The sequence below is a fragment of the Pelophylax lessonae genome (assembly GCF_965119305.1).
Source record: "Pelophylax lessonae genome assembly, chromosome: 4".
Taxonomy (NCBI): domain Eukaryota; kingdom Metazoa; phylum Chordata; class Amphibia; order Anura; family Ranidae; genus Pelophylax; species Pelophylax lessonae.
The window spans coordinates 581,949,910-581,975,958 of NC_138771.1; the positions used below are offsets into that span (position 1 = coordinate 581,949,910).

General features: G+C 44.2%; 1 protein-coding gene across 1 annotated transcript in view; it reads left to right on the top strand.

The window, feature by feature from the left end:
- Positions 1–849: 849 nt before the first annotated feature.
- The window catches only part of LOC309552799 (adhesion G protein-coupled receptor E3-like), a gene marked incomplete at its 5' end in the record, with an annotated part of 123,887 nt that continues 98,687 nt past the window's right edge, over positions 850–26,049 (top strand). The window contains 2 exons of the mRNA XM_082253713.1: positions 850–1,120; positions 3,176–3,289. Coding sequence (XP_082109839.1) covers positions 850–1,120; positions 3,176–3,289 — 385 coding nt within the window. The remainder of the gene's footprint in view (positions 1,121–3,175; positions 3,290–26,049) is intronic.

Consider the following 26,049-nt stretch of genomic DNA (forward strand, 5'->3'; position numbering starts at 1 on the left):
ATACATGTTCTAAATTTGGATTAAACTTAGAAAAACTCTATGGCCAAGGATATTGTGGACACTCTACAATGGCAGGAACAGAAGGTGGCATTCAAGCCATAATAAAGAGAAAATATCCCAAAGCTGCTGTTGCTCACTGTGCTGCACATAAACTCAATTTGGTTGTTAATGACCTGAATGCTGTTCCTGATATACGGAATTCTATTGGCACAGTGAAAGCCATCATCAAGTTTTTCCGTGAGAGTCCAAAAAGAAGATCTCTTATTCCTAATGTGCCATTGCTGAATGAAACACGATGGACAGCTAAATACAAAAGCATTAGAATTTTTATCTCAAACTTTGAAGATATTTTTAATCAATTAAGCTTACTGGCCACTACAGCATCAGGGAAAACACGTCAGGATGCATATCAATTGCAATGTTGTTCAAGCACAGTGAGCTCCCTCTTTTGCTTGACCATCATTTCAAAATACTCTTCAAGATTAGAATCAGTAAGTCAGGCTCTCCAAGCTGTTCAGCCTAATATCCTCAACGTGTGTAATCACGTGCAAGACCTTCTGACTGTGTTCCGCGATCACAGAGAAAAAGCAGAAGAACAATTTAAGGAAATATTTTTAAATGTTCAAACATTGAACTTTGTGTTCCCAGACAGTGTGGTATGCAGGTATTTCGTTCTAATTATGACTCCTCTTCTGTGAAAGAATACTATCGTCAGTCTATCTATGTGCCATACATGGACTCAATCATTGCATCATTAGAAAGCCGGTTTGGCAATGAAAACAAGAAACATTTCAGTCTGTTCTCACTTTACCCAAGACAATTGGTAAAAATGACACTTCAGCAATACAAATGGCATATTGCAGACATCAAAGAAATGTATTTGAAAACCTGGAAGCCGAAGCAGTCAGGTGGTTTGAGATCTGGTCAACGAAGAATGAGCAGTTTGATAATGGATTTCTGGATTTGCTAAACCCCACAGATTTATTTCCATCAGTCCAGCAAGCAGTTCTCATTTCCCTGACATTACCAGTGACCACTTGTACAGTGGAAAGGTCTTTCAGCACAATGAGAAGGGTGAAAACCTGGCTGAGGTCAACAATGGCAGATGATCGATTATCGGGTTTGTGCATGATGAGCATACATAGAGCAAAAATTGCTGAAAACAAACAACAACTGATTGATAAAGTAATTGATAAATTTGCACAGGAACACAGACGTTTACAGTTTCTTTTTCGAGATCACTAACCAGTGAACAAAAATTTGTAGAAAACTACTCATTGAAAAATGTGATTGTTAATGTTGAGCAAGAGTGTAGTGGTTTGCAGTTCCTAACCTGCAACAGATATTCAGTTAAAGTTTATATGTTTTTTTTTTTCAAATTGGATGAGAACAGTTATATAAATATTTAAGTTAATATACTTACTGTTATTTATTTTAATATATTTTAAAATAAATACATTTATCATATATTTTATTTGTCATTTGTTAACACCAAATGCAGATTCTACATGTGTCTTTTTGATAATTCAGTTGTAGTGCCTTGATCATGTGTGTATAAATAATGTGGTGCATTCAATAGTGTAAACCAAAAAAAAAAGATTTGAAATTGCTAATCAGACAATGGCAGATTGATCCTTCTATTAAGCTTTTGCACCAGGTTTCTCAAACCTTTGCATGCCTGCGCTTTATTTGATAGTGACTAAGCCACTCCCCTTCATGACATTGTCAAAAAGGGGCGGAGCACGGGTGACCTTAAAATGATGCCCCCCCCCCTGAAAAAAGTTCCCATCCCTCCTGTTGAGTGGCCCCAGAGCAAGCAACTTGCAATGGAGGCACTAAAGCAGGCGTGCTCCCAAGCTGCTGCTCTGTGTGTCCATTCAGACATGGAGCGCCACCCCCTTTCTCTCCTCATTGGCTTACTGGCTGTTATTGACAGCAGTGGGAGCCAATGAAAGGGAGGGAGAGCCCCCAGAGAGCCGATATTATCATGCACATGGTTGGATTGTTAGGGAGCTCAGGTAAGTAATGGGGGGGGGGCTGAGGGTGGCTGCTACACACAGAAGGTTTTTCACCTTCATGCATGGAATGCATGAAGGAAAAAAAATATTCAGCCTTTACAACCACTTTATTGAAGCCATTGGGAAAAATTGAAATGCAAATTGTGAGCCAGGTCTTTTCATCCAACATGAAGTACTTGGACTTCACAAATGCTCTTTTGACCATGGTTTAGGAATGTGCTTTTATAAATGAACTTTTGGGAAGTAGGGCTTACCTATAATTATATTTCAGGCACTCTGTAGGCTATTGGGATAATGAGTTGTACATATTTTGTGATAGGCTTCATGAGGAAGAAAGGAGTTGAAAATGACATCTTTTCACCTCCTTTCTTCCTGATGAAGCCTTCCAAGACTTTTACTGAAGAATCACTTACCATCTAAACCTACGGTATGTGTAATACCATCCGGTTGTTCATCAAAGGTTATTATAACCTATTGTGGTTAAACTTGGCATATGCCCAAGAACAGTTATAACATGTTATGGTATTGGCTGTAAAAGATGTGTCAGTGATTATACAAAAAATAGAAAGGATGTCTTTTGGGCCAATGTTCTTTATCTGCAACATTTACTGGGAAAAAAAGGGTTCTTTTGAATCATTTTTGAAATGTCTTTGACTAATGATACCTTAATAGCCCCATTTGTAAGTATTCCTTGTATATTTCGAGAACCTAAAGAAACTGTAGAAAAAAGAAAAAGAAAAAAAAATGACCTAAAGTAAAGATAAATATTGAAGCAGCTATTTCTGACCTGTTTTTGAAGGTACAGGTAAGGCTGCTTTACAGCTCACAGCCTCAAAAATGAAAGCATTGAATCTTTTGAACCAAACAGGCCTTATGTAAGCACCAGGGATAACTATTATGAAGACTCCCAGTTACATATGACCTGTTGTATGATTTTTTTCTAAATATCTGTCAAAGTCATGTTTTGCTATGCTCTGACCCATATATATGGACAGCGAGACATGATGCCCAACATACTGAAAAACAGATTCTGGATTTACAGTACATACACTTTAAAGCTGTATGGGTCACAGTCCATGCTGCACCTACTTTACAAAGTTATGATCTATTATAATGTAGCAATCAGAAAGTCATTTTGTCATTTTGATCCCATACAGATAAGGTTCTGTGTGAAACAGGTGACCTCTGTTCCAACTCCGATTGTTGTTGTTCAGAAGGATATCATGAGGATATACAAGTCACTGGCTCACTATACAAAGTAACATGCTGTGGTGAGTAGTAAAATAAGATTTTAACTGTTTTTATGTCAAATTTTAAATTGTAAAATGTATTTTTTTGTATTTGCCAAGATGCATTCTTACTTATAAATATAATGTTTTCCTATCAGGTAGACAGCCTAATCATAAAAGTTGATTGGTCATAAAACAAAGCAAATATTTCAGACATTGAGGCTTGGGCCAGTCAGCCTTCAGTGGATTTCCAGCACTACCTTTGCTGTTGAACATAAATAAACCACAGTACAGTACAGAATGCATTCTAACACATTGACAACTATACTTCAGGAGTAGAGATGAGCTTAAGGTTTGGTCCAAACATAAGTCTAGACCAAGCTTTGGCTGTTTTGGCATTAGGAAAATCACTCGAGCATTTACCCCTTAAGTGGGAGCCACTTCTGCTATTATACATGACCGCTTCCCATTGTCAATGGTTGTTAATGTTAAGGAAAGGATGCGTGCAAGAACCACAAAGTCCTTAACAACCAGTAATGTCACCAGGCCTATTCCCTTACATGGCTGTGAATCTCTGGCCATAAGGGCAGTTGATTCTGGATAGTTTAAAAATTAGCTTTGAAGGCCCTTCTATAATTCACACCAAGTCCTTTAGATCTGGTATAAATTTTAAGGAGGATATGAGGTCCCTGCTAAATTTTAGTGTGCAACCCCCTTCTGAACTATACCAGGTCCTATGCCCTGAACATTAGGGGGGGCCCTCTTCCCCACATCCCTGGTCGGGTGGTTGTGGGGGTCTGCAGGCAGGTAGCTTATTAGAATCTGTGAGCCCTCTTTACCAATAAGGGAGCACCCAGATAACACCCCCCCCCATGTAAATAAGTAAGGGGGGCACACACATTCATATAAAAAAGTGAATTAAAATTTTTTGGCAAGTCCTTTAAAGAAAACCAAAAAAAAAACAAAAAACAAAGAAACAAGCAAAAAAAGGTTCACAATGTAAATCCACTATTGATCAAGTAATCCCGCTGAAAGAAAAAATAAAAAGCCTGACCCTCGGCTCCACTCCTGCCAAAAGACAGGGCAAGTGGATGACAGCTGTTACTGTATATAAACGAGGACAGGGGCAGGATTTTACATATTTCTCTGCACCCCATAACAAACATTCGAGAAATTGACTACATTTTCCTTTCTCGTAGAGATTTAATTTTACTTCAGGAGACCCACATAAGGATACAAAGTATTTTAGATCACGCCCCCATATCCATTTCCCTTTATTTTCCTGACATTTGAACCAGGCAAGGCACTTGGAGGCAAAATCCTACCCTGCTCACAGATCCCAGTTCTTTGCAGAAGGCTCCAGAGGCACTCCATTTATATTTTGCTACTAATAGTTCAGTAGAACTCTCTCCTTTGAGAATTTGGGAGGCACACAAGTGTATACTCCAAAGTAAGTTCGTCAGCATGGTTGCCCAATGTAAAAAGGCCGCGGAATGTAAATTAGCTGATTTGGCCTCTAAAATAGCCTGTATGGAAGGATTTATTGCTTTTTATTTTAAGACATTCCTTCCACTGATTAAAATCCCTCTCCTACAGGCATTAGATTGCTTAAAAGACTCACCTCCAGTCTCAAACTCCTTTCTGTTAGCTCATGTTTCTGTAATCCCAAAACCTAGAAAAGACCCCACGGATTGTGCTAATTATTGGCCAATTTCATTGCTAAACTTGATTTAACCACTTAAGCCCCGGAAGATTTTACCCCCATTCCGACCAGGGGGTATTTTGCGATTCGGCACTGCGTGACTTTAACGGACAAGTGCGCGGTCGTGCGACGCTGTACCTAAACGAATTTGGCGTCCTTTTTTTCCCACAAACAGAGCTTTCTTTTGGTGGTATTTGATCACCTGTGCGATTTTTTGATCACGTGCTATAAACAAAAAAAGAGCGTCAATTTTGCAAAAATAGCAATATTTTTCACATTTTTTTATATGAAATTCCCCAAAAAAAAAATTTAAAAATCAAAATTTTTTTACTTTTTCGGCCAATTTGTTTTATGCTACCTATGTTTGGTAAAAAAAAATCGCAAAAAGCGTATTTTGATTGGTTTGCGCAAAAGTTATCGCGTTTACTAACAAAGGGAAAGATTTCTGTCATTTTTGTTGTTTTTTTTTAACGTGTAATGGCGGCGATCTGCGATTTTTTTTGCGGTACTGCGACATTGGGGCGGACAGATCGGACCCTTGACTGACATTTTTGACACTTTTGGGGTTACCAGTGACATTTCTACAGTAATCAGTGCTATATATATGCACTGTTACTGTAAAAATACACTGGTAGTGAAGGGGTTAACTTTATTTGGGAGGGAGGGGCTGTGTGTATCCCTAGGGGCGTGCTTTCTACTGTGATTGGCTGGGGCTTGAGCTGTATGGACACTGATCAACGGATCTACATACTAGATCCGAGTGATCAGTATCCTAACAGCAAGGAGAATGACAGGCAGCTTGTTTACACAAGCTGCCTGACATTCTCCCTCTCCCCCGCCGATCGCCGAGTGACCGGCGGACATCGGGTCCGCCGGTCACACGCGCGGGGGGGTCCGTGACCACGCGGGAGCGCGCCTCCGGGGGCGCGCGCTCGCTCCCTAGACCCTCACAAGCTAGTGACGTAGCCCTACGTCACTTTGCCTGTGAGGGGCTGACTGCCGACGTAGATCGGCGTTAGGCAGTCGGCAAGTGGTTAAGGACCAGGCCTATTTCTTACACATGTTGTTTACAAGTTAAAATCAGTATTTTTAGGTAGAAAATTACTTATAACCCCCAAACGTTATATATATATATATATATTGTTTGGCAATGACTCTGGAGAATAAAATGCAATATTTTTTTGTCACACAATTTTTTTGCGACCGGCGTACCCCCACGTCGGTTCACGCAGGAGGGGCTGCCTGCTACAGTATAACTGTGGTGGGCGGGCGGTCTGTAACTGGTTAAATTTGGTGCCGTTAGCTGCCAAGTAAACCAGAAGTGACGTCATGACCCCACTTCCGGGTTACTACATCGGAGACCCGAACAAAGCCGAATCTGGCTTTGTTCGGGACTCCAACCAGCCAGCGGACGTGCCACATCCCACCGGGGGACCCGAGTTTCTGAGCCGTATCGACTGTTATCTTCTGAAAACCGATCACTGGCTCTAAAGAATGGTACCGGATTGATGCCTACATCCACTTCTCTGATCCGGCATACAGGTATGTCGATTCGCGGGAAGTGGTTAAAGAACCTAGCTAAGATACTGGCAAACTCATTTCTCTATGTTACTAATTTCGTTTCGTTATGGAATTTGTTTAGTTATGTTTCGGAATTCATTTTGTTTTGTTTTTGTAAACTTTTGTTTCATTTTTGCTAAGATTTATTTTGTTTATTCATTTTCTAACAAATTCCAACTTTTCAGAACGGTTAGAATTTGGATCGGTTGAAAAACGGTCAACCGATTCAAATTCTGCATAACGAATAGCTGGTTGTTAGGCAGCTAGCCGGGAAGCCAGCTGCCTGTGTCCTTAATAACCAATGAGTCATCTGTTAGCAGGCTTCGCCAGTGCCAGATGAATATAAAGAAAAGAATGGCGACAATACAAAAATGTGGGGTCCCTCCCAAAATCCATAACAGACCCTGCTCCGAGCATGCAGCCCAGTAGGTCAGGAAAGAGGGGGAACGAGTGAGCCCCCCCCCCTGAACCATACCAGGCCACACCCTCACCGATTTGAATTCGGTGCGTGAAGAATAGCTGGTTGTTAAGCAGCAGGCTAGGAAGCCGGCCACTTGCATCCTTAACAACTGATTAGTAATCGTCTGTCAGCAGGCCTCCCCACTGATAGATGCATGTAAAGAAAGGAGTGCAATACAAAAATGTTAAAAAAACGGCGTGGGGTCCGTTTAAAGGGGAATTTTCTTTTTTTTTTCCCTTCATAGCCTGCAGCAGAGCTGACTGACATAAGACACTGCTGTGTTCACATGTGCTAGTGATTTTCAATATTATACACTTTTTTCTATTCCACTATTCAATATACACCCTTTTGGGTTAAAAAAATTAAATTGTGGCATAGTCTGTACTAATCTATTTAAAAATTACAAACTTAAAGGGGAATTTTCTTTTTTTTTTTCCCCTTCATAGCCTGCAGCAGAGCTGACTGACATAAGACACTGCTGTGTTCACATGTGCTATTGAAAAATCACCAATTTAATATCATATTTTCTATTCCGCTATTCAATCTACACCCTTTGGGGAAGAAATAATTAAATTGTGGGATAGTCTGTATCGGTACGTGTGTGATACACCTTTCCAATTTTTGGGGCGCATCTTATACCGCCGAGGATTGCAGGGTGCTTCAGTTTGCCTCCTGCCTGTTCCGAACTCCTCCTACTCCTCATCCTGCCTTTAGGGTACAAAAAATAGTAATCAGGGCCTAGTCTGGGTCTGTACGTGTGAGATAGATACACCTTTTGATATCATATTTTCTATTCCGCTATTCAATCTACACCCTTGGGGTAAAAAGAATTAAATTGCGGGATAGTCTGTATCGGTACGTGTGAGATACACCTTTCCAATTTTTGGGGCGCATCTTATACCGCCGAGGATTGCAGGGTGCTTCAGTTTGCCTCCTGCCTGTTCCGAACTCCTCGTACTCCTCATCCTGCCTTTAGGGTACAAAAAATAGTAATCAGGGCCTAGTCTGGGTCTGTACGTGTGAGATAGATACACCTTTTGATATCATATTTTCTATTCCGCTATTCAATCTACACCCTTGGGGTAAAAATAATTAAATTGCGGGATAGTCTGTATCGGTACATGTGGGATACACCTTCCAATCTTTTGGGGCGCATCTTCCACCGCCGAGGATTGCAGGGTGCTTCAGTTTGCCTCCTGTTCCAAACTCCTCCTACTTCTCACCCCCATCCTGCCTTTAGGGTACAAAAAATTGTAATCGGGGCCTAGTCTGTGTTTGTACGTGTGAGATACACCATTTTATAAAAATTTTTCTATTCCGCTATTCAATATACACCCTTTTTGAGTGTAAAAAATTAAATTACGGCATAGTCTGTATCGGTACATGTGAGATACACCTTTTAAAATTTGTTTGGATTCGGCCTCTTCATCCACCTCTGTAGTGATACCGGCACCTGCCACCCCGCAAACAGACGATCTGTCAGCAACACCACCACCTGGGTCACCAACCATCTCCACAATGTCCCGTGGAAGCGTTCAGCTTTCCATCTCCCAAACACTTGAGAGGAAGAGGAAGTACCCCCCTACCCACCCGCGATCCCTGGCCCTGAATGCCAGCATTTCAAAATTCTTGGCCTTTGAAATTCTGTCATTCCGTCTGGTGGAGACGCACAGTTTTAAAAGCCTTATGTCGGTGGCTGTCCCACAGTACTTCGTGCCCAGCCGCCACTACTTTTCCAGGCAAGCCATCCCTTCCCTGCACAACCAAGTGGGGGAAAAAATCAGGTGTGCACTGCGCAACGCCATCTGTGCCAAGGTCCACCTAACTACCGATACGTGGACCAGTAAGCACGGTCAGGGGCGTTATATCTCCCTAACGGCACACTGGGTAAATGCAGTGGCGGATGGGCCTGAGGCGGATAGCAATTTGGCACATGTCCTTCCACCACCGAGGATTGCAGGGCGCTTCAGTTTGCCTCCTGTTCCTAACTCCTCCTATTCCGCTTCCTCATCCTCTACCGCCTCCTCATCCGGTCAGCGTAACACCTTCACCACCAACTTCAGCACAGCCAGGGGTAAACGACAGCAGGCAGTTTTAAAACTTGTCTGTTGGGGGGAAAAACCAAACACTGCGCAGGAGTTGTGGAGAAGCATGGAACAGCAGACAAATGAGTGGTTGCTGCAAGCGAGCCTCAAGCCCGGCCTGGTGGTGTGCGATAACGGGCGAAATCTCATAGCAGCTCTGGGCCTAGCCGGTTTGACGCACATCCCTTGCCTGGCGCATGTGCTGAATTTGGTGGTGCAGAGGTTCCTTAAAAACTACCCCGATATGTCAGAGCTGCTGCAGAAAGTGCGGGCCGTCTGTGCGCACTTTCGGCGTTCTCACCCTGCTGCTGCTCGCCTGTCAGCACTGCAGCGTAACTTCGGCCTTCTCGCTCACCGCCTCATATGTGATGTGCCCACAAGGTGGAACTCCACCTTGCACATGCTGGAAAGACTCTGCGAGCAGCAGCAGGCCATAGTGGAGTTTCAGCTGCAGCACGCACGCGTGAGTCGCTCTGCGGAACAGCACCACTTCACCACCAATAACTGGGCCTCCATGCGAGACCTGTGTGCCTTGTTGCGCTGTTTTGAGTACTCCACCAACATGGCCAGTGCCGATGACGCCGTTGTCAGCTTAACTATCGCACTTCTATGCATCCTTCAAAAAACGATTCAGGCGATGATGGAAGAGGATGTGGCACAGGATGAGGAGGAGGAGGAGGAGGATGAAGAAGTTACATTTCCAAGGCTTTCAGGGCAGTCATTTGCAAGTGGCTCCGAGGGTGGGTTCCTGCACCCACAAACACCAGGGACACAATTGTTCAGCAGGGGCACAGTTCTGGAGGATGAGGAGATGGAGGAGGAGATGGAACCATGTTCACAGCAGGGTGGCACCCAGGCCAGCTCATGGCCATCACTGGTGCGTGGCTGGGGGGATACAGAGGACACAGACGATACACCTCCCACAGAGGACAGCCTTTCGTTGCCTCTGGGCAGCCTGGCACACATGAGCGATTACATGCTGCAGTGTCTCCACAATGACCGCCGAGTTGCCCACATTCTAACTTGTGCTGATTACTGGGTGGCCACGCTGCTGGATCCCCGTTACAAGGACAACGTACTGTCCTTAATTCACTCACTGGAGCGTGATCGCAAGATGCGTGAGTACAAGCGCACGCTGGTAGACGCGATGCTGCTGGCATTCCCACCTGACAGCGGGGCCACAGTGGAAGCACAAGGCCAAGGCAGAGGAGGAGGAGGAAGAGGTCGCCAACGCAACCAGGGCACCGCCAGCACCTCAGAAGGCAGGATTAGCATGGCCGAAATGTGGAAAAGCTTTGTCAGCACGCCACAACAAACAGCAGCACCAGCAGCTCATATGGAACGTCTTAGCAGGAGGCAGCATTTCATCAATATGGTGGAGCAGTATGTGTGCACACGCATACATGTAGTGAATGACGGGTCTGCCCCCTTCAACTTCTGGGTCTCCAAATTGGGCATATGGCCTGAGCTTGCCCTTTACGCCGTGCCCTGCAGCCAGTGTATTATCTGAACGTGTATTTAGCACGGCTGGGGGCGTTATCACAGACAAGCGCAGCCGCCTGTCCAGAGACAATGTGGACAAGCTCACGTTCATTAAAATGAACCAGGCATGGATCCCACAGGACTTTTCCGTACCTTGTGCAGAATAGAGATGGATACCGACCTTACCCAGCCATTGTTCTATTTTTGATCTTTCTCACTCTTTTGGGGTGTACCCTCATTTAAAATGACTGAAAAAAAGCAGTGTTGGCCACCTCGTCCTCCTCCACCGCCGCTTCCACCTACACCACCACATCCACCACCACCTCAACCTCCCTCCTACTCCATATGGGCCTCGTCTTCACAGATGAAGAAAATTGTTTTATTTTTCTGTTTTTTTTTTTTTTCCCTATCCACATTTGTTTGCAGAGCACTTGCCATGCTCTTAACTACGTTTTTCTGCCATTTGCAGCACTCTAGCCCTTTCCATTGGCGTTTTAGAGCCATTTTAGTGCCTGAAAGTTCGGGTCCCCATTAACTTCAATGGGGTTCGGTGTCCGGGTAAAGTTCGGAAAAAGTCCGGGACACGTATCCAGACTTTTTTTTTCAAGTTCGGCCGAACCCGCCGAACACGGACATCCAGGTGTCCGCTCAACTCTACTCACGATCACATGATACTTTTTGTCATACTACACAATTTTAAACTGTTCCCATAACATATTTACCTATCAGGATGCTCTTATGTGCAACTACTGTATTTCTGCAGTCAGACATAGCCGAACACACAAGATGTTATTATGACTATAAATCAGGCACAATTGCAGAAATAACAGAGAAGAATATACAGCATGAAAACACTATTATCCCTTCATTCCCCTCTTATCATGAATATGATAAATCCCATTAAATCACTTGGGCAACAGGCTTGTCCAAGCCTGATCATTAGCCTTTTTAATCATTCTGTTATTACTTTCCCTGCATACCAATTAACAACTATACAGGACAAGTATAACCAAAACAATAACACAGACATCAACTGGGCAGGAAAAAGTTCCCACCACCTCACTTCCTGTGGGTGACCACTCTGTAAACACATCATACCATGAATGGTGGGCATCCTGTGACAACTGAGTGGTGGCTGCTACAAACTTGCCCCTCATAATGGCTGTTTTTACTATTGCCCAATGCACTGTCAAATTATATGTTATCAATGTGCTGTAAAAATGTCCTTTGTTGTTTAATTATATCTATAATTGGACCTAGTGCAGTGAAAAATCACCTATTGGGAGTGCATGGGCTTATTTGTTTTGTGAAAGTCCTGTGCCTAAGTCAGTTCTTTATAATACATGTTGGCAGAAAGACCTACAAAATCAAAAGACTAAGGCCAAACAGTGCTTTCCCAGAAGTCTGGGGAGACAGTAGCCAGGACATCCTCTTCCGGCTTGTCTGTTACTTTAATTTCAGGGTCTTTATCACCTGTTTCTCCCCTCTTTGTTACTCTTTTTACTCTGGTCGCATGGATCCACTGGGGTCTCTGTTCAGTCAGGACTGCTTTTCTTGTCACTGTGATCACCGTCTGTGGTCCAAAGTGGATTCCAGATCCTTGACCTTGTTTAGTTGTCTCACAATGACTACATCTCCAGGTTGAAAAGGGTGTGTTGGTTCCTGTAGAGGAAGTGGAAAACAGACACATCACCGCAGATGGCATTCAAAGTCTGAATCAACCTAGTACAATAATGTGCTTTAAATCACCAGGCATAATTACAAGTGGACCTTTTGCCCAAGGTGTTGGAAATGGTGACAAATTAGTTCTTTTTGGCTTACTGCTTCCTGTTTGAGTTGTGTGCTCCTCCTTCCTCCAGTATATATAATGTAAGCGCAGTGCCGCCTAGCCACGCCCCCTGATGACATCTTGTTATGACGAAACATGTAGGTGGAGCCTGGTAGGCGTGACGCTCGATGCACTGGGAGGACAAGGTGGCTATCTTTTTGGTTATCTGGATACTGCTTAACATCAGATGTGCACTTGTACACTGGAGATTGTGTAAGTTGCCAATTTTTTACAATAAACGGATTTTAATATCTACTACACTATGAGGAGTCCTTCCTTTCTCCCTGATCTGAGGTCTGTTGCTGCTTAACATCGGACTGGGATTTCAGGATCGCTGTGGGGGCTGTTTGTGGACATAAAGGAAACTTTTTGCTGTGCGTTTGACTGACCTTTGTAATGGGGTCCGTCAGTTCCGGTAAGAGGCTTTGATATCTGGGTGAATGGTGGTGGTGACCCCTGGATTGTTATCTCTACTGGGAGCGGCTGTATACTGATCTCCTGTCTTACCCTATTGTGTGGACTTTATAAGTACTGTTCACTTGATTGGAGCGCTGCACCTTTTGTTGCTCTTTTGCTTTATCTGTTATTCAGGATTTGTGCTAGCTGCTATTACTTTATTGTTATTATAATACTATATTGTGATCTACTGAGGTTGGCGCAGTATATTACTGCTATTTCTGGTTATGAATCGGCCACTCACCAGATGTTGTTGGTCTTGACTGCTGTATAGCATCAAGACCATGCAGAGCTTAGGTGGTCACCCCGACCAGGAATGGTATCTTATGTCCAGTGTAGTCCCTCCGACCAGGGACAGCAATCAGTGTATAGTCTCTCCAGCTTTCCTCGTTCAAAGCCCAGATGAAGGACAATAGGAAGAAAAAACTCCAGATGGTGTAGTGTATTAAAAGCTTTATTTGCCCATCCATGAGTTAAAAACAATCCACAATGGTAAAAGAGGTCTAAAAAATGTATGTGTGACTAGTTACAAGCTGGAGATGGTGTGGACAGCAGTGTGGCTTCCGGCTTGCGTTCCTCTCTCTCCTCGGGATGTCACTAAATGCGTTCCAGCTTACGCGTTTCTTCAGCACGCTGACGTCTTCAGAGATGGGAAGGCACGCCGCTCGTCACTCTTTTATATCTAGTTTTCACTGCCCTCCACTCCACCCCATCGACATACAGGAGGACCTGGTGTACGGCTACAAATTGTGAATAAAAACAGAATGCAATGATGTGGAAGTTTCAAATTTCAATATTTTATTCAGAATACAACATAGATGACATATCAAATATTTAAACTGAGAAAATGTATATTTTTAAGGGAAAAATAAGTTGATTTTAAATTTCATGGCATCAACACATCTAAAAAAAGTTGGGACAAGGCCATGTTTACCACTGTGTGGCATCCCCTCTTCTTTTTATAACAGTCTGCAAACATCTGGGGACTGAGGAGACAAGTTGCTCAAGTTTCAGAATAGGAATTTTGTCCTATTCTTGTCTAATACAGGCTTCCAGTTGCTCAACTGTCTTAGGTCTTCTTAGTCGCATCTTCCTCTTTATGATGTGCCAAATGTTTTCTATGGGTGAAAGATCTGGACTGCAGGCTGGCCATTTCAGTACCCGGATCCTTCTTCTACGCAGCCATGATGTTGTAATTGATGCAGTATGTGGTCTGGCATTGTCATGTTGGAAAACGCAAGGTCTTCCCTGAAAGAGACGATGTCTGGATGGGAGCATATGTTGTTCTAGAACTTGGATATACCTTTCAGCATTGATGGTGCCTTTCCAGATGTGTAAGCTGCCCATGCCACACGCACTCATGCAACCCCATACCATCAGAGATGCAGGCTTCTGAACTGAGCGCTGATAACAACTTGGGTTGTCCTTGTCCTCTTTAGTCCGGATGACATGGCGTCCCAGTTTACCAAAAAGAACTTCACATTTTGATTCGTCTGACCACAGAACAGTTTTCCACTTTGCCACAGACCATTTTGAATGAGCTTTGGCCCAGAAAAAATGCCTGCGCTTCTGGATCATTTTTAGATATGGGTTCTTTTTTGGTCTATCAAGTTTTAGATGGCAACGGCGAATGGCACAGTGAATTGTGTTCAACGACAATGTTTTCTGGAAGTATTCCTGAGCCCATGTTGTGATTTCCATTACAGTAGCATTACTGTATGTGATGCAGTGCCGTCTAAGGGCCCGAAAAACACGGGCATCCAGTATGGTTTTACGACCTTGACCCTTACGCACAGATTTTGTTACAGATTCTCTGAATCTTTGGATGATATTATGTACTGCAGATGATGATAACTCCAAACTCTTTCGAATTTTTCTCTGAGAAACTCCTTTCTGATATTGCTCCACTATTTTTTGCTGCAGGATTAGGGGAATTGGTGATCTTCTGCCCATCTTGACTTCTGAGAGACACCGCCACTCTGAGAGGCTCTTTTTTTACCCAATCATGTTGCCAATTGACCTAATAAGTTGCAAATTGGTCCTCCAGCTGTCCCTTATATGTACATTTAACTTTTCCGGTCTCTTATTGCTACCTGTTCCAACTTTTTTTGAATATGTAGCTCTCATGAAATCCAAAATTAGCCAATATTTGGCATGACATTTCAAAATGTCTCACTTTCAACATTTGATATGTTATCTATATTATATTGTGAATAAAATATAAGTTTATGAGATTTGTAAATTAGTCCATTCCTTTTTTACTCACAATTTGTGCAGTGTCCCAACTTTTTTGGATTTGGGTTTGTAAAAAAAATTGTTTTTAGAACATTAGAAAATGAATTAGTATCTCTTAAGTACATAAAAAGTGCATATGCCAATTAACTATGTTAACTATGGCAGCCGCCACCAACACATCAATAAAAAATGTATGTGTAGAAATTACAGTAGCCCACATATGCACTATACCCCTAAAAGCCTACTACTTATTATGACCTATAAAATAAGAGTGACAAGCGACATGTCTTCCCATCTCCAAAGACGTCAGCATGCTGACGAAACAAGTAAGGTGGAACGCACTTAGTGACGTCACGAGGAGAAAGTGGAACGCAAGCCGGAAGCCACATCGACGTCCACTCCATCTCCAGGCTCGTGACTAGTCACACATATGTTTTTTAGACTTCTTTTACCATTGTGGGTTGTTTTTAACCCGTGGATGGGTAAATAAAGCTTTTAATACACTACACTATCCAGTGCTTTTTCTTCCTTTTGTCCTTCACCTGAGCTGTGAACGAGGAAAGCTGGAGAGACTATATACGGATTGCTGTCCCTGGCCAGAGTGACTACACTGGACATAAGATACCATTCCTGGTCGGGATGACCACCTAAGCGCTGCATGGTCTTGATGCTAGACAGCAGTCAAGACCAGCAACATCTGGTGTGTGGCCCATTCATAACCACCTTTGGATTTACTCTGTCGGTGAAGTCTAGTCATCGCATGGCTGGCGGGGAAGCTTACACTGAACTTTTTTCCAGTTGCACAAGATACTTTACCAAGTTTGCACTGGACTATGCATTGGTTGTTTTACAGATCTATATCCCACGAACTTTAACACTTATATATTTTTTTATAATTGTATTTATATTTAAATAACTTTCACGGACACGGAGCACATCTATTATCATTGCGGTTTTGCACATATGCACTTTTTATGTATTTTTTATTGTGTTATATTGAGTATCTATGTATAACATTTTTTTAGGCAAGCCCTGAAGGGAGCCCCTCTATGTAGAGGCTAATTATCTTTTCATTTATCTTTTTGTTCCCAGCTGTTGCATTTTCTCACATTCATTTAGGAGATCAAGGTTTCGTTCACATATATATTTTTAGTGGCGCGAGAGATATACCTTTTTAGGTATATTCATTTACTTTAATCAGAGATTCCATATTTCCCTAGAAACAACAAAGAGGAGATGTAGCATGTATCCCTTCTTCCAGTGTGGATGTCAGTGAGATTCTCAGCTTACCTATTAGGTCTCTACCCAATAAGTTCACCAAACAGCCAGGAATTAACCTAAAATCTGTGTTTACAGATTTTCTCACCTGTGTGGGGAGTACTATATGCACCTGTGGCTGTTGAGTTCGATTTTGCTATTGCAGGTGGTGTCTCACTGATGCTTGAGTTTGCTGAAGTACAGGGGCATAGATACCACCTGACCCTGTTATTTATTACCCAAAGGAACATTGCCCCATTGTTGGAGGTGGGAGCACTGATTTTTCCAGTGACCTTCCTGTCCACATCCAAAGCAGTGAGTGCATCTCCCTGTATTGTTGAAATTCCCTCTTCCTCTACCCCTGCCTCTACCACCTCTCCAAGGCTTCCTTTCACCTGTCATATCTCTTTCCTTTACCTGCCTAGGATCACAGTGCTGTAATCCTTGGTCATTAAAAAAAAAAAAAAAACTTTTCAGGTGTTTTAAATTTAAAACAACCTCATACATCCTTCTCCATTAACTTCATATCTCTTTCCCTAGGCCTTTGTTAACATGCCACGGCCGTTGGAAGGGAAGTGCGTCCCTTCCACAGTCTGACCATTTCAGTTTCTAATTCGGTCCACACTGTAGCTCTACCAGCTTCTGTGGCCAAAGTGTATGCTGTTGCCTGAGTACCCGCTGGTTGAAGTGTACTAATAGACGGTACCTTTGTCCAATCAAAACCTGATCCTGACTCATATCCCAGTATACCTTCCACAAGAAGCCTCATATCTTCCTGTGACAGCTGTCTCCCTTTTGTAGCCCTTTTTAAAAAGGCTATACAGGCTGTTGAATTTTTTTGAGGTTTAGGGGCCTCACCTAAATTTGGGAACATTTTAGCCCTTTTCTGTTTGATTTCTCCCTTCTTAACACCACTGGGATCTACTGGTGCCAATGTGGAGCTACCTTTAACCAATTCTCTCCTCCTCCCTTCATATATTCCATATCATATATTCCATATCCCACATGGGATCAGGGCCAAATAAAATTCATCATTAGCCCCATCTGTAGAAAAGGATTACTACATCCCACAGTCTCTGTCCAGACCACTAAATTTTAAACCCAACAGTTAACATAGTAATAATTAGTTGATGACACTACATAATCTTTACAATTTCCTCCATAAATCAGAAGTGCATATTTGCTACTTTGGGAGCACATTTTCAACCAAGCCTTAAAAACCCTATAAGGATGCGAGGAAGCCACCGTACCAAATAGCCTCCCCTTTTGCTATCCCTATGTGACTGTGTGTCTCACAAAGACCTGCTTTTCACTGGGTTCGCCTGTACAAATCTCCTTTTACAGCGACATCCGACAATTCGGTCAACCACAAGAGTGCAGTGTCAGAGCACACATTCAAATATAATTCTTATACATACATATATATCTTATACCTTTAAGCATGCAGCATATAATACAGCTTATGTGCACATAGTGGGAGCCATCAAAACCTGCTGTGTTCCAACACAGCTTCTACGCAGCTCCTCCTGCAAAACTTTTATGCAGAGGGCAACTGGAACACAGAGACACACAGCAAGGGTAGAGTCAAAGCATTGACCAGACACGATTGGTCACTGGCTTTTTTGTAGGAAATAGAGAATATAAAATAGCGACTTATGCTGAGGACTCGTAATTCTTCCTAACACAACCTCCCACTTCCATCCTTAACCTCTTACAAGCTTTTAGTCAATATCACGAACAATAAAATTAATTATAGTAAATTGGAAGCTCTGACCCTCACCCTTATTCCTACTACTCTGCAATTGGCACAACATAATAATTTCTTTAAATAGATTACTAAAGTCTTGACTTCCTATCTGCTAGACAATATTTCAACCAACTTTAAACCCCTCTTACGATGAATCGAAAAAGATTTTTCTGATTGGTTTGGATGCGCGACTATCATTAAAATTACCATTCTTCCCAGAATTCTCTACCATTTCCATACTTTACCGATAGCCATCCCCACTAGTTTTTTAAACATTTGGCTGCTATACTAAGGTCTGTTCGTAAGCCCATAATAAGTTTGTGTTTTCTCATGTCCCTTAAAAATTAGAGGGGGTTTAGGCTTCCCCAACTTTCGAAACTACTATTATGCCACCCACTTAGGATGGATTGTGGATTGGCATTGTCTTGATAAATTTGAAGACTGAGTACATTTAGAAGAGAGTGAAATACTCACCTTGGATGCCGCAGACAAAATGCCCTCCTGCTTTTAAACACCATCTGCTGATTGGAGCAACGCTGGTGGCCTTTTATAGTGCTGTTTGCTATGCTGCCATCTCATCACCACCAACCCCACCTACACCTCTGGTCAACAACCTGGACTTTCTACCTTGTCTTTGCTCTCAGGTATTTACCTTGAACGCGGATGTGACCTTTTTTCTGGTCACACATTGCCTGACTATCTCCGTTTGACAAGTTGCTGAGTGATCTTGATCCTGCTCCTTTAACACATTGGACAATATCAACAAACTGACCATTTGTTTTCTCTACACATGCCCAGAAAAAAGATCTAATTAGATCTCCTACTTCTATTGATACCTTATGTTTGAAGGGGGAAGCTACAGAAAAAAAGACCTCTTTGTTGTATAAATACTCCATAAGAACCTGCCTACAGGTAACTTCCTTTAAACTCTTGACACTCAAATAACTCTTAAACTCAAGTTATGGTTACCCCAGACATCTGATCTATGTTGGCATTGTGGGAATGAGAGAGGAGATATTATACATGTCTGATGGTCCTGCCCCTTGATTAAACCTTTTTGGAACCAAGTGTGTAACCCGATTAACCATATTACTGAAAAACATATTAAGCTTACTCCTACATCTCTAACTACCCAGTAGGTAGTCACATGTTGACTAAACACCTATTAAATGCTGCAAAGTCACTTATCCCTAAGTACTGGAAACCCTCCAGCTTACCCTCAATAAGGGAATGGGTATGCACTGTTGACAACATTTATGATATAAAGGAAACTTTAGCAATAGCCAAAGACATGCCAAAGATGTTTCACAAAACATGGACCGCTTGGTTCCTCTTTAAGTATTCGGAAGATTATGACAGACTGATCAAGGGATGATAATTTGCCTAAGGGTTTATATCTAGTTTTTCACACTGAGTTTAACCTTATACATACTTAAACTTGAACTTTTTATTTTATTTTCTTTTCTATTACATTTATATTGCATTTGTGTATTCAGACAATATATTTGTTGAAATAGAATACCATTTTTTAACTTTACATAGCCATGCTTATCGATGTCTAGACTCATCTTTTTATGATGGGCTTATGACTGTGATCCTGCAATACTTTGCTTTCTGATCTTTTATTACTATTGATCTAAAAACCTGATACTTAACTTGTTTCATTAAATTTGTAATTCATTTTTAAGTCTAATACAGATTTATTGTTTCAAAAAAATATAGGACGGAGTCTCCAGGGTGATGTTATTGACAGTACAAAGACATGACCATATTTGATCAGGAATGTCACAGAATGCCAATGACATTGATCATATATGATCATGTCCATATACTGTATGATCAATGACCAGCATTAAATGCAAGTGCAACATTGTGTTGTAGTCTGGTTTATTCATAATATGTGTTGTTACTCTAGAGAAAGGTAGTGGATGGGATATTGGATTCCATGGCCTCTAGAGTAATGAAGGCTTGATCAGACCATGTACTGTGATGTATAGTTGAGGATTTTATTTTCTGTAAAGTGGATTTGTCTGTAACGAATATATCATTTCTGGAATATAAGATGTGGGGAGAGAAAAGAAAGTGTAATCTTGTTCAGAGGCATACTGACAGTGACAACAACAGATATCTTCTTTTTAACAAAGGATGTGGAATCAAGTTTAGGGCCACCGCCCTCTCCATAGAAGGAATCCAGATTCTTGATTTTGTGGAAGAGTTTGTTAATAATCCACAGTTGGCCATTGCTGGGTGTCTAGACAGCGTTGTAGCATTATTGATCTGGCAATCCAGTTTTATAAAGCAACCTTGTTTGTTCATGTCCAGATGAAAAGGCAGGAAAGTCAGTGTATTTTTATCACTCCTCTATTTTTTGGTTGAGACATTCTCCATAAGTATGTGTGCAGTTTTCAAGTGAGAGAAATAGGAACAATCCTCATTTCTAAAATGTGATTCTTGAAAAAAAATCACCTCCCCTTCTAATGTTTGGATTTCTTTCCATATACTTGGGTGGGTAAATCCTTTAGCGTTTATGGAGATTATTAAAAAGAAAAAAATGTGGAATCAGGCTCAGAGTAGCCTACCTTCACAAACATTGCTGCCTGAGTGTGAAGCATCCATGGGGCATTTATACCTCCAAGAGTGGAAAGGGAGCTGGCAGTCTATTCATTTTGAATGAGCCCCAACACAGCAGAAATAACCCCTGCAGATTTTATTTTTCATCTTATTGCAACTCTACTTTAGGACAGGCAGTGACACCATGGCTAGATGAGAATATAACCGGAAGGTAGGTTTTCCTACACAGACCTTAGTACATTCTCCAGATCTGACTATACAACTTGAGGGGCAGAGTGGGAGAATTGGCTACCAAAGGCATGGGAGAGTTGAAAAAGACGAAAAAAAAAAAAAGACTATGAAACATTAAAGTTGGAGGAAAATAGGGATAAGGAAGCCAGGGATTGATTGGCCACTACCTGGGATATCGTCTTAAAATTAAATTTGGTGCAAGCATAAGGCTCTGGCAATTTATAAATTTTGGGTAAGTTGTGGTTGAGCCACAGGGTGGCATTGAGGGAAACAGCTCACTTGGGATAATGCTCACATTTGAGACAGGCCCCCCAAGCTCAGGGAGTGGTAAGTAAAAGGAGTGTTAGTGAGTATGGGGTGTGGGTACCACAAAATAGGAGGAATTTCATTACTTCAAGGGAGTTCACCACAGCTGCCTCAACCAGTACAAAAGGGTTGGTGACTAGAGTTGAGCGGACACCTGGATGTCCGTGTTCGGCGGGTTCGGCCGAACTTTAAAAAAAAAAGTCCGGGTCCGTGTCCCGGACATTTGCAGAACTTTTCCCGGACACCGAACCCCATTGAAGTCAATGGGGACCCAAACTTTCAGGCACTAAAATGGCTCTAAAACAAAGGAAAGGAAAGGGCTAGAGTGCTGCAAATGGCAGCAAAACGTAGTTAAGAGCATGGCAAGTGCTGTGCAAACAAATGTGGATAGGGAAATAACTTAAAACAACAAAAAAAAACAGAAAAATAAAACAATGTTCTTCATCTCTGAAGGACGAGGCCCATATGGAGTAGGAGGGAGGTTGAGGTGGTGGTGGATGTGGCGGTGTCATAGGCGTGCGCACAGGGTGTGCCGGGTGTATCTGGGCACACCCTAATCACCTAGGGCACATTAGCATTATCGCTCTGTTTGCCAGTGAGGAGATGGGAAAGATCTCCCTCGGACCTGCTCTGCTCTATTTCACTTTGCCAGCAGGGTGAGTAATGTATCGGGGCCATGTACATGTAGGCAAACACATGCATGTGTATTTAAACTTTGGGGTGCACACCCTAATGCAATAGGCTGCGCACACCTATGGGCGGTGTAGGTGAAAGCGGCGGTGGAGGAGGACCAGGGCCGGATTAAGAGGCTTGGTGGGCTTGGTGCTGAGGATTTTGAAGGGCCTTAAGGGCTGTGCCTTGGCATGAACCCAGAGGAGGAAGGGTGCAGCCATGCATGCCTAATTCAACATGGGATGCTGTCTCTGAAGCCCATAAACACATCCATGCATCGGCAACTGTCCCTCCTTGTCCGGCCTTCGTGCTGTGTGGGGAGGTTCTGAGGGAGCTGCCTGGGGAAGCGAGCATAGAAGCCAGACTTCTGTGTTTACAAGTGACAGAAGAGCGGTAACAGTGAATATGGCCAACCCGGGGCCTATATAAAAGGTAGGGGCCTGGAGCTGCAGCTCCAATAGCCCCTACGTTAATCTGGCCCTGAGGAGGACGAGGTAGCCAACACTGCTTCTTTTCACAAATTTTAAATGCGGGTACACCCCAAAAGAGTGAGAAAGAGCAAAAATGGAACAATATGTGGGTAAGGTCGGTATCCATCGCTATTCTGCACAAGGTACGGAAAAGTCCCGTAGGATCCATGCCTGGTTCATTTTAATGAACGTGAGCTTGTCCACATTGTCTCTGGACAGGCGGCTGCGCTTGTCTGTTATAACGCCCCCAGCCGTGCTAAATACCCGTTCAGATAATACACTGGCTGCAGGGCACGCCAGCACCTCCAAGGCGTAAAGGGCAAGCTCAGGCCATGTGCCCAATTTGGAGACCCAGAAGTTGAAGGGGGCAGACCCGTCATTCACTACATGTAGGCGTGTGCACACATACTGCTCCACCATGTTGGTAAAATGCTGCCTCCTGCTAAGACGTTCCATCTAAACTGCTGCTGGTGCTGCTGTTTGTTGTGGCGTGCTGACAAAGCTTTTCCACATTTCGGCCATGCTAACTCTGCCTTCTGAGGTGCTGGCGGTGCCCTGGTTGCGTTGGCGACCTTTTCCTCCTCCTCTGCCTTGGCCTTGTGCTTCCACTGTGGCCCGCTGTCAGGTGGGAATGCCAGCAGCATCGCGTCTACCAGCGTGCGCTTGTACTCGCGCATCTTGCGATCGCGCTCCAGTGAGTGAATTAAGGACGGTACGTTGTCCTTGTAACGGGGATCCAGCAGCGTGGCCACCCAGTAATCAGCACAAGTTAGAATGTGGGCAACTCGGCGGTCGTTGTGGAGACACTGCAGCATGTAATCGCTCATGTGTGCCAGGCTGCCCAGAGGCAACGAAAGGCTGTCCTCTGTGGGAGGTGTATCGTCCGTGTCCTCTGTATCCCCCCAGCCATGCACCAGTGATGGCCATGAGCTGGCCTGGGTGCCACCCTGCTGTGAACATGGTTCCATCTCCTCCTCCAGCTCCTCCTCCTCATCCTCCTCATCCTCCAGAACTGTGCCCCTGCTGGACAATTGTGTCCCTGGCGTTTGTGTGTGCAGGAACCCACCCTCGGAGCCCCTTGCGAATGACTGCCCTGAAAGCCTTGGAAATGTTACCTCCTCATCCTCCTCCTCCTCCTCCTCATCCTGTGCCACATCCTCTTCCATCATCGCCGGAATTGTTTTTTCAAGGAGGCATAGAAGTGGGATAGTTAAGCTGAGAACGGCGTCATCGGCACTGGCCATGTTGGTGGAGTACTCAAAACAGTGCAACAAGGCACACAGGTCTCGCATGGAGGCCCAGTTATTGGTGGTGAAGTGGTGCTGTTCCGCAGAGCGACTCACGCGTGCGCGCTGCAGCTGAAACTCCACTATGGCCTGCTGCTGCTCGCACAGTCTTTGCAGCATGTGCAAGGTGGAGTTCCACCTTGTGGGCACGTCACATATGAGGCGGTGAGCGGGAAGGCCGAAGTTACGCTGCAGCGCTGACAGGCGAGCAGCAGCAGGGTGAGAACGCCGAAAGTGCGCACAGACGGCCCGCACTTTCTGCAGCAGCTCTGACATATCGGGGTAGTTTTTAAGGAACCTCTGCACCACCAAATTCAGCACATGCGCCAGGCAAGGGATGTGCGTCAAACCGGCTAGGCCCAGAGCTGCTATGAGATTTCGCCCGTTATCGCACACCACCAGGCCGGGCTTAAAGGCTCGCTGGAAGCAACCACTCATTTGTCTGCTGTTCCATGCTCCTCCACAACTCCTGCGCGGTGTGTGGTTTGTCCCCCAAGCAGGCAAGTTGTAAAACTGCCTGCTGTCGTTTACCCCTGGCCGTGCTGAAGTTGGTGGTGAAGGTGTTACGCTGTCCGGATGAGGAGGCGGTAGAGGATGAGGAAGCGGAGTAGGAGGAGTTAGGAACAGGAGGCAAACTGAAGCGCCCTGCAATCCTCGGTGGTGGAAGGACATGCGCCAAATTGCTATCCGCCTCAGGCCCATCCGCCACTGCATTTACCCAGTGTGCCGTTAGGGAGATATAACGCCCCTGACCATGCTTACTGGTCCACGTATCGGTAGTTAGGTGGACCTTGGCACAGATGGCGTTGCGCAGTGCACACCTGATTTTTTCCCCCACTTGGTTGTGCAGGGAAGGGATGGCTTGCCTGGAAAAGTAGTGGCGGCTTGGCACGACGTACTGTGGGACAGCCACCGACATAAGGTTTTTAAAACTGTGCGTCTCCACCAGACGGAATGACAGCATTTCAAAGGCCAAGAATTTTGAAATGCTGGCATTCAGGGCCAGGGATCGCGGGTGGGTAGAGGGGTACTTCCTCTTCCTCTCAAGTGTTTGGGAGATGGAAAGCTGAACGCTTCCACGGGACATTGTGGAGATGGTTGGTGACCCAGGTGGTGGTGTCGCTGACAGATCCTCTGTTTGCGGGGTGGCAGGTGCCGGTATCACTACAGATGTGGCTGGAGCGGCCGAGACTGCAGCAGAAGAGGAAGCAGGATGAGTCAGAGACGTTTCTTGGTTTTGAAGGTGTCTACTCCACTGCAGCTCGTGCTTTGCACTTAGATGCCTGATCATTCAGGTTGTGCTCAGGTTGAGAAGGTTTATGCCTCGCTTCAGGCTCTGATTGCACAGGGTGCTAACCACTCGTGTCCTGTCATCAGCACATTTTCTAAAGAACTTCCACGCTAGAGAACTCCTTTGAGCTGACTTTGGTGCGCTCGTTCCCTTGCTGCGTTGGGCAGTAGCGGGCGTAGTGTCTAGGGCACGGCTTCTGCACCCTGCTCCCTCTTCTGCTGTGCTGGTGGCTCTGTGCGACCACCGCCTCTTCCTCCAAACTACTCAGGTCACCTGCATGACGTTCATTCCATGTGGCACAGCAGTTGGCACCTGCGTTTCGTCATCATCGGAGACGTGCTGCGATGGTCCTTGCATGTACTCATCTTGAGAAATAAGTGGTTGGGCATCGCTGCACTCAATCTCTTCAACTTCTGGGGCAGGACTAGGTGGATGGCCCTGGGAAACCCTGCTGACAGAGTCCTCAAAAAGAAGAAGAGACTGCTGTATGGATTGGGGCTCAGACTGCTTGCCTGATTTCCAAGGGGGTGTGGTGAAAGACGGTTGGCTGCAGGTGCCAACTCTGACCTTTCTGCAGTAGACTGGGTGGGAGACAATGTGAAGGAACTGGAGGCACTGTCAGCAACCCAATCTACTATCGCCTGTACTTCTTCAGGCCTCATCACGTCTAGAGGCGCATGATGCCCTACCAAATACTGATGCAGGTTCTGTCGCCTACTCACACTTGTGGAAGGTGTTTCACTTGTGCGTGTAGCTGGCACAGATCGACCACGTCCTCTCCTTGCAACAGGAGCTCTACCAGCAGCACCACGACCCAGGCCACGGCCCCTATTTGACGGTCTCCTCATATTTCTGTAATTTATGATCTTGGCCTAGAAAGGTGTTTATTGAATAGCGGAACAAAACAACAACAGTATCGCACGGGTGTATCTCACAGTCAAATATGAAAACTATGCCGCAATTTAATGTTTTTTACCCCAAAAAGGTGTATATTGAATAGCGGAATAGGAAAAAGGATAAAAAAACGGTGTATCTCACACGTAGAAACACAGACTAGGCCCCGATTCAAATTTTTTGTACCCTAAAGGGAGGATGAGGAAGAGGAGTAGGAGGAGTTGGGAACAGGAGGCAAACTGAAGCGCCCTGCAATCCTTGGCGGTGGAA